This window comes from Mus caroli, chromosome 7 (assembly GCF_900094665.2).
Source record: "Mus caroli chromosome 7, CAROLI_EIJ_v1.1, whole genome shotgun sequence".
Taxonomy (NCBI): Eukaryota; Metazoa; Chordata; class Mammalia; order Rodentia; family Muridae; genus Mus; species Mus caroli.
The window spans coordinates 142,999,180-143,009,305 of NC_034576.1; the positions used below are offsets into that span (position 1 = coordinate 142,999,180).

The 10,126-nt window shown below is 40.5% G+C and overlaps 1 protein-coding gene across 4 annotated transcripts in view; it reads right to left on the minus strand.

Moving 5' to 3' along the window:
- Positions 1-3,306: 3,306 nt before the first annotated feature.
- LOC110298312 (zinc finger protein 2 homolog) overlaps positions 3,307-10,126 on the minus strand; it is a 36,423-nt gene continuing 29,603 nt past the window's right edge. For 3 of the 4 annotated variants that reach the window (XM_029479842.1, XM_029479841.1, XM_029479844.1), the window contains exon 3: positions 4,742-6,965. In XM_029479842.1, coding sequence (XP_029335702.1) covers positions 4,915-6,965 — 2,051 coding nt within the window. In that variant the 3' untranslated portion in view covers positions 4,742-4,914. Of the gene's footprint in view, positions 6,966-10,126 lie in introns of all 4 variants that reach the window. The other variant, XM_021167479.1, reaches the window with a different exon arrangement.

Genomic DNA, 10,126 nt, shown 5'->3' on the forward strand with positions numbered 1-10,126 from the left:
GTTGTTGGTTTCCTTTGGGAAGGTCGGTTGTAAGGGCGGAAGGCAGATATAGAGGGACAGAGGCATAAGTGGGACTTGGGCGCATGAAGTGAAATTCACACCAAAAAAAAAAAAATCAATAAAATTAAAAAAAAAAAAAACCACACTTGAGATTCCCTCACTGGCCTTAAAGAGGCTGATCTTAAGACCACCTTCCTACAGCGTAAGTGATCTTCAGTGACACCGAGACAGGGCTTATCCAGACTCACTGGTCGGCCAAGAGGATCTGTGATTGATGCTGCTGCACAACACAATCTCTTGGGGGGAAAAGGAAGAAGACGAAGAATGGCTGTCTCCATTGTCACCAGTAAAGACAGACAGCCTCCTTTAAAGATATTTGGGCAGCCATTATCAGTTGAAAGCAAACTACACCCTTTGGTTTCTCCCTCATGTGATCCATCTTCTTCCTTGTCCTTTCTGCAACCTCAAAGAGGTAGAGACAAATAAGGAGATGCAGAGCAGGAGTGACTGCCCCTCCGTCTGTTCCACCTCGGACATTACACACTTTCACAGGCTGACCAGGAGCTTCCAGAGTGCATGTCTGGCCAATCGGTCCTGCATCTTCCTCCTGGCTAATCATTTCTTCAGGCCATTGATTGAGATGCCTTGGGTCCTGCTCCCCTCTAAGTTTACATCACCGCAAACGGTAGGACCTTAAATCATTGCATCGCTTCCAAAGGAAGCGTCCCACCTCTGAAACTGAAGGTGCTTCTCACACTCATCTTTCCACTCATTGATAAGTCGAGAAGGGAAGTAGTGTACTTCCTGGAATGGAAAAATCAGGGATGCCTGAGGGATCTGGTGGGGACCAGCCTTAACTGTTCTGGTACTACATAGACTAGGCTGGCCTCAAACTCAGACATGCATGTCTCCCTGTCTCCCTTGTGCCAGGATTAAAGGCATACAACTGCCACACCCAGCCCAGGGCAAACTCTGAATTATACCACCCTTCAATTGCTTATTCTGTAAATAAGGAAATCTGTCTAAAATTCCCTGCCCAACTCTTTAGTTTCCTGCAAGATCACCCAGAACTCAGTAGAAAATACAGGATGGACTCAAAAGACAACAGCCCAGAGCTGTAGTATGCTCTAGCCCAGGCAGAATGTGAAATGTCAGAAAGAAATTAGGAGAAATTACCAATCAGTAAAAAGTCCCCAGAGTGCTAGCCTGATCTCTGGAAGGTCCAAGGCCCCAGTGCCTCACAAATCTGTGCCCACTCCCTTAAAGCGCCTGTCTGTTGCCCCTCCCCCACACTCTCTCATTTTAAGTGTCAGGAGACAGATGGAGCCCATAGGCCCTGCCTTCTGTACTCTCACAGAACTGAGCACTGGGAAAGTATACTGAGAACCAAGGGCAGTTCATTCAATCCTCTTAGCAAATAAACTAGATAGTTAGAACTCTAACCCCTTTAGAAGAGAGATGGGGCTGTTACAAGTGAAAAATTATTTTACTGCCCATGAGACTAAAGATGAGGACTTCACAGAATCAAAATGACATCTGTGAAGAACGGAGAGGAGACTGTCTTTCTTGTGGAATGCGGGACCTTTGGAAAGCTAGGGTTAAGCCTCTGGGTTACACGCAGTTATCCCACACAGACTTCAGGAAGATGATGTCTCCATTGTTTCCTCAGATTACAGGAGGCTTGAAGGAACCATAGTGGGAAGTCATTTGCGTTCTCTTTCATGTCAGTAATTACCGTATCAAGATAGGTAAGCACGAAACCCATCCACTCAGAGACATGCACGAGCTGTTTATCTCTTCCATGAGTTTCTTAGTCCTAAAATTGATCCTTATATTATAATAGTTATATATTTCAATGTAGCACAAACCCAAAATAAGTGTACATCATAGGACTCAAAGCATAACATATAAAAATAGAGGTTAAAATTTTACAACCACTGAAGACTCAGAAATCAAGTTTATATACTATATCTCTCCATAATTAATGTTCCAGCAATAATTTTAAGCTTTAATGAAAATGAGAAAATGATCACTTGAGATATCTGCTTACCTGGTACAACGCTGTCAACATGCTCCCTGGGGCCTCCAGTAGTCTAATGCCCATGCCAGAACAATTCACTCACACATGCACAATTCTATACCTCTCTCCTTCTCCTCTGTATGCCCACCCCCTTCTCTCTCTCTCTCTCTCTCTCTCTCTCTCTCTCTCTCTCTCTCTCTCACACACACACACACACACACACACACACAATCTAATCAGAGTATTATAAAATCTTGGAAATAAACTAAGGCTAAAAGCTCTACAGAATTAGTCAAACAAGATACATTAATTTAAGTGCAAGTTTTTGCTTCCATGAAGAGGAAGTTTGAACTTTAAAAAAAAAAATGTATCTTGACAGAATAAAAAAGGAAAAAAAATCCATCTATTGCTGGTTGTTGTCAGTGCACATCTTTAATCCCAGCACTTGGGAGGTGGAGGCAGGCAGATCTCTGTGAGTTCAAGGCCAGCCTGATCTACAGAGTGAGCTCCAAGACAGCCAGTGCTACATAGAGAAACCCTGGAAAAAAAGAAAACAAAAAGTATCTTTTTCAGACAGGAGTCATCTTCACTATTTATAGCTGTGAGCACCCCCTGAATGCCACTAATGATGTACAACTCTACCAAGTTAAAGACTGCCACACATCCTCTCTATATTGGATCTTTCTAATAATTCTTTTTCACCAAGATCTGAAGTTCAAAAAAGGTGTTGCTCTATATTAATGAGCTGGAGTGAGCTGGCAAAGGCATCTGCCACCAACTTGAGAACTTGAGTTGATCCCTGGGACCCATGTGGATGAAGAAGAACTGAGTCCTCCAAGTTGTCCTCTCATACATACATACATACATACATACACACACACACATATACACACATACATACACACACATACATACACACACATACACACACACATACATACATACACACACACACACATACATACACACACATACACACACATATACACACGCACACATACATACATATACACACACACATACACAAACACACATACACACACACCCATACACACACACACATATACATACATACACACACGCACACATACATACATATACACACACACATACACACACACACATACACACACACATACATACATACACACACGCACACATACATACATATACACACACATACATACACACACACATACATACATACACACACACATATACACACACGCACCCATATATAGAGAGGTAATTACATTTGTAAAAAAAAAAATTCTCCAATGTGAACATTTTTACTATTTTCTAAGATGTATATTTTAGACAAGGGTCTCCCACATTCATTACATGTATAATATATCCAGCATGAATTATTTATTAAACAATGTTTGATATCTGAATAAAACTGTTGCCACAGGACAGGAGAAATGACTAATCAGTTGGCAGCCAGCAACCAAATAGCAGCTGATAGCTGTGTGCAATCCAGTCCAGGAGATTTGACACCCTCTTCTGGTCTCCGCAGGGAATGGATCAGGCACACATGTAATGTACAGATATGTGCACAAACAAAACCTCCATACACATAAATAAAATTAATTTAAAAAGCAAAAAAAAAAAAAAAACTCACCATGCAGGCTGAGGAGATGGCTCAATGGAGATAGCAGATGCTATTCAAACATAAAGACCCAAATCCAAATCCCTTCCCCTACACCTAAAACTGGGCATAGGCCAGGCATGGTGGCACACGCTTTCAATTCCAGAACTCGGGAGGCAGAGGCAGGTGGATCTCTGTGATTCAAGGCCAACCTGGTCTACATGGTGAGTCCTAGGATACCCAGAGTTACAGAAAACCTGTCTCAAATCATCATAAATAAATAAATAAATAAATAAATAAATAAATAAATAAATAAATACAAGATAAATAAATACAAGTTAGGCATGACAGCACAACTTTATAACTCTAGCTCTGGAGGTATAGACAATTAATATTATGAAGGCTTGCTGGTCCCAGTCAATGAACTCCAGGTTCATTGAGAAAGCTTATCTCAGAACTTGTGAGATGCCTGCCATCATGCCAAATGACCTAAGTCCAATCCCTGGGACCAACCAGGTAAAGAACTAACTCCTGCAAGTCGTCCTCTAACTCTGAGCACAGACATGTGTGCTTACACAAATAAATAAGTATATAAATAAGTTATTTATTTAAAAATGTCTGAAGACAAGACTGGAGAGTTGGCTTAGAACACACTCGCTCTTGCAGAAGACATGGGTTTGCTTCCGGCAACCAACTGGCTCTAAGAACTGCCTGTAACTCCACTGCCAGGGAATCTGATGCCCTCTTCTGGCTTCTGTGGGCAGTATGTGATGCACAGACATTCATACATTATACACATAAAATACATCCTTTTAAAAAAAATTAAACTTTGTATCAAAAAATAAGGTGAGGTCAGTAAAATGGCTCAGCAGGTAAAGGAACTGTGACCTCCTGTGACCTCCTGAGTTAGATCCCCAAGACCACATGGAAGGACGTAACCAACCCCCCCCCAACTATGACACATGCATGCACATACATACACATGAACACACAAAGCAACATGCTTAACGTAATTTTTTTTTCTTTTTTGGTTTTTGTCGAGACAGGGTTTCTCTGTGTCGCCCTGGCTGTCCTGGAACTCACTTTGTAGACCAGGCTGGCCTCGAACTCAGAAATCTGCCTGCCTCTGTCTCCCGAGTGCTGGGATGAAAGGTGTGTGCCACCACTGCCTGGCACTTAATGTAATTTTTAAAAAAACAAGAAGGTAGAGCAATGGAGGAATTCAATATTAACCTCAGCCTTCCACACATGGTCACATGTGTCCACCTATGTGCACACACACACACAGCTTGCCATAGTCTTTGCATTAGGAACACTTCTTCTCTTCAGTATGAGTTCTTTTATGATATCTGAGGCCTGACCACCTGGAAAAGGCTTTGCCGCAGGCTTCACACGTGTAGGGCTTCTCTCCAGTGTGAAGTCTCTGGTGCAGTGTGAGGTGTGAGTAGTGGTTGAAGGCTTTGCTGCACTGATCACATTTGTAGGGTTTCTCTTTAGTATGCACCCTCTGATGCTCTCTCAGACTTGCGTTCATGGCAAAGGCTTTGCCACACTCGTTACATTTGTAAGGTTTCTCTCCACTGTGAATTCTGTGATGTCTTTTGAGATCTGAACTTTTGGTAAAAGCTTTGCCACATTCCTTGCACTCGTAGGGCTTCTCTCCTGTATGAGTTCTATGGTGGTAATTGAACGCTGAAAAATTGCGAAAGGCTTTGCCACATTCCTTGCACTCATAGGGCTTCTCTCCAGTATGAACTCGCTGGTGCTCTGTAAGCTTTGCAATCTGCGTGAAGGCTTTCTCACACTCTTTACACTTGTAGGGCTTCTCTCCAGTGTGAACTCCAGTGTGGTGATATTTCAGGCTTAACCCACTGTTAAAGGCTTTGCCGCACTCGTTACACTTGAACGGTTTCTCGCCAGTGTGGACGTTTTGGTGTTGAGTAAGCTTTGAAATATCAGCGAAGGTTTTCCCACACTGCTTGCACTTGTGGGGCTTCGATCCAGGATGAATGCTATGACAACGTCTGCTGGTGGAACACTTGACAAAGGATCTACCACATTCTCCATCGTAAATTCTCTGGTGCTTAGCAAGATGGGAGGTTTGATTAAAAGCTAGGCCACAGTCCTCACATTTGTAAGGTTTCTCTCCAGTGTGAATCCTTAGATGTTGTATAAGGTTTGAACTCTTCTTAAAGGTTTTGCCACACTCTTCACAGTCATAAGATTTCTTTCCTGTATGAGAGTTTTGGTGGCAAGCTAAACCTCTACCACTAGCGAAGACTTTGCCACACTCTTTACATTCACGGGGATTCTCTCCATTATGACTTCTCTGGTGTACATTAAGGCCTGAACAACTGCTAAAAGCTTTACCACACTCTCCACATTTGTAGGATTTGGCTCTCCCATGAGTTTTCTGGTGTTCTCGGAGATCTGATTTTTGACGAAAAGTCAGGACACATTCCTCACACTTGTAAGCCTCATCTTGAAGGTGGGAACTCTGAAGATCTTTTAAGCTCTGATGAATGACATCCCCACATTTGTTCCCTCTAAAAACATTCTCTGGAGAAGGAACCTGCTTACCATGATCTGAACCACCGCTGAAGTTTTTGTGTGTCTTGGTACATTCATAAGTTTTCTCTCCAGTAGAGGAATCCTGGGAGTTATTCAGGATACCGCTCTGGCGAACGGTCTGAGAAGTCTCATCACACACACTCTCTGCTCCCCTCTCTGCGTCCCGAATCGTTGTGCCTTTTTTTTTATTTAAGAGTGAGGGATGAGAAAGCTTCTGCCCACATTCATTGACACTGTGTAGTTTGACACAAGTTGTTTGTTTACTACAAAACGATGGCTTTTTTGTAAAAGAGCTCTCTAACTGATCACATTTAGAAATATGTTTATATTCTAATCTAGCTACAGCAATGTTTGAGGAGGAGTTCAATCCAGTGCTCCTTTTTAAATCGATCACCTTACTGGTCGTGTCGTGGAGTCGGCTCCCTTTCAGACATTGCTGCTTTCCTTTCAGAGGAGAGGTAAGTTTCAAATGTGACTGGGAATGTTTGCTGACTGAAAGGTGGGGCTCTTTGTGAGTCACTGCCACCATGTGAGACCTTTTCTGAGATATTTTCTGTCCTTGATCTCTGTTGGCAGAGACACTTTTCTCTGTACCACTGTTAGCTGTCACACACGGTCCACTGCACAGCACTTTTTGACTTTCCGTCTTCCTCTCACTCTCCCACTGTTTCCTCGGATGGAAAATGTCAGCGCCACACTTGCTGAGTCTTCTGCTTAACTCTTCTTGGAAGGAACGCTTCATGTCCTTCTTTGATGAAAAGCCTTTGGTACCATGACGGGATGCCTCTGTAAGAAATAAAAACAAATGACTGGACGCAGGTGAAAACACTTTGCACATACAATATACGAGATCACAGCAGACAGAGAAGCCCATTCAAGCCCGAGGCATCCATTACCACAGCTAACAACATGCTAACCAAATCTACCTGTAAACCTTGCAGAACACCCCAGGTGAACTCAGCACTTAGAGAGGTCATGCAGCCGGGACTGTCACTATGGTAACTACAGCTTTCCAATCCCCAAACAACACTGTGAACTCAGGGAGACAACCTCCACCTCTCTTCCTCATCACACAACTATCATTTTATGATTAGAGAACTGTCTATCCACTCTATTAACACTTATCAAGGAGACAAAATACTGATCCCAGCACTTGAGAGGCAGAGGCAGGCAGACCTCTGAATTTGAGGCCAGTCAGGTCTACAAATGGTGTTCCAGGACAGCCAGGGCTATACAGAAACATGCTGTCTTGGAATGAAAATCAAAAAGAGAGAGAGAGAGAAAACACTTAATTACTTAATATTTAGTTATTCACCGAGCTGCACAGCAGCACTCCTGACACTATTTGAGCTATTAATGTTTTGTAGCCTTTAATCTAAGTCTCCCAATGAGCAAAGTCACTAAGGTTACCGTTTCCAAATTCCACATGAGTGAGATCATACAGGAACTGATTTGATCTTTGGCTTATTTCTCTTCATGTAAACCCTGTGTGTTACCCATGTTGCTATGACTGAATGAACAGTGATCTCCTATAATATAACACGTCTTTATTCATTTATCCATGGAAAGCCACTTAGATTGATTTATGCAACACTGAACACAGCAGTAAAGCTATTTATTATACATACTGATGTAGCATTCCTTAGCTAAACATTCAGGAGTGAAATTGCTAGATTATGTGGTCATTCTCTGTGTGTGTGTGTGTGTGTGTGTGTGTGTGTGTGTGTATAGTAACTTCTATACTGTTTCCCACAACTTCACTAATCTACTGTTCGCTGGTTTAAAAATGGGCAAATCTCAGTGAAAATTAACAACATACAAAGAGACAGAGAGACTTAGCTCAACTGAAAGCCAAATAAGATTCAAGAAAACTCTGATTTATGAATTAGCTAAAGAACTCAACCTTTAAAGAAGTAAAATGACCTAAATTAGAATAAAGAAAGCAACAAAAGAAATAAAATGAGAACATGAACAGAAAGGTAACAACTATGAATTGAAGTAGAAATTATATACCTAAAGAATTCAATAAAAACTAATGGCTGAGCCAAGGACATGCTGGGTAGAGAGCAAAAGACCTACTAGAAACCAGCAGGACAGAAGGAGAGAAGTTGTCCTCTGGCTTCCACATCCACACAGCACACATGCATGCTCACATATACTTATACACACATACATATTATATGTATATACACATACATATACGCACGCACACACGTAAGTGTAATAGAAAGATTTCTATAAGTAACAATGGCCATGAAATTGGAAGTATGAGAACCAGTATGCTATCAAAATTCAAAAACCTCAACATCTCCAACTGGGATTATCAGAAAAAAGATTCAAAATGAAACACATTCTAACCAGAGTTTCAAAAGTCATAAAAAGTCCTGAGAGACACTGGAAGCAGTAAATATGCCATCTGCAAGGATGCTCTGGTGACTGCTTTGTTATTCAGGCAGAAAATGCAGTCAAGGAGAGCTAGGGATACAGAGCTAAAAGAACAAAAACAACCAAGAACACTGTAGCCAGCAAATGGCCATCAACAGTGAAGGGGATGTCCTACACTTGACTATTCCAGGGAGCCCTGACCACTGAAGAATAAATTAATGCTGGAAGGTTACACAAATCATAGGAAATCTTAAAGCTCTCTGAGAAAAACAAATACTTATATAAATATAGAATCCTCTAGTTCTCTCATGATGGCACATATTTTTAACTCCTTTATAGACTATGAAAGAAAAAATATAACCACCATAAAAACTGATAAATAGCTATGTAATGTAAAGTAGCTCTCTTAAAGTAAAAGCTAAGGATTTTACATGGGATTAAAGTCAATTTATTACCAATTTGAAGTAGTGTTATACATTTAAAATGCTTTTTATATTCCCCTTATAAATTGCAAAATATTCATAGAAGATAAAGGAAATAGAAAAGGCATAATAAAAAGTCAGTGACAAAAAAACAGTAAGAAAGGTAGGAAAAACAATTATAAGAAATAAATAATAATAATTTCTTTTTCAGTAAGTTTGTTAAATAAAAATTGTTTTATATTTAATCCCCAATCAAAATACATAAATTAACTAAAGGAATTAAACTTTTAAAAAAAAAACTAATCATGGGGCTAGAGAGATGGCTCAGGAGTTAAGAGCACACTGGCTACTCTTCCAGAGGTCCTGAGTTCAATTCCCAGCACCCACATGGTGGCTCACAACCATCTGGAACTCTAGTTCCAAGGGATCTAAAACCCTCTTTTGGCATGAGCACCAAACACACAAATGACACACAAACATGCATGCAAGTAAAATACTCATACTCATAAAATAAAAATAATAATGTCTAAGCATATGCTATCTACAGTAAACTTCTTTTTGATGGCCTTTGCTCTATATGGAGTACAATGAAGATTAAGTAGGAGCCACCAGTAATCTCTTTAGACCTAAGACCAAAAAAAAAAAAAAAAAAAAAGCCAAAAGCAAATGGATAAAGAAGGAACTGCCCATAGTAAGTAATCACACAAAAGCAGAGGTAGCTATAATTATATTGTATAATTTACACTTTAAACTTCTTACACAAGATGAAATTATATTGTATAAATTACACTTTAAACTTCTTACACAAGATGAAATACGCTACAAGACTAAAGCTCTAATAAGACAAGAGAAGATTCTTATATAAGGGGGGAAAGTCATACCTAAACATGATAAAAGCAATCTAGAGCAAACCAGGAGCCAACATCAAAGTAAATGGTGAGAAGCTTGAAGCAATCCCACTAAAATCAGGGACTAGACAAGGCTGTCCACTNTCTCTATACCTATTCAACATTGTACTTGAAGTCCTACCCAGAGCAATTCGACAACAAAAGGAGATCAAGGGAATACAAATTGGAAAAGATGAAGTCAAAATATCACTTTTTGCAGATGATATGATAGTATATATAAGTGACCCTAAAA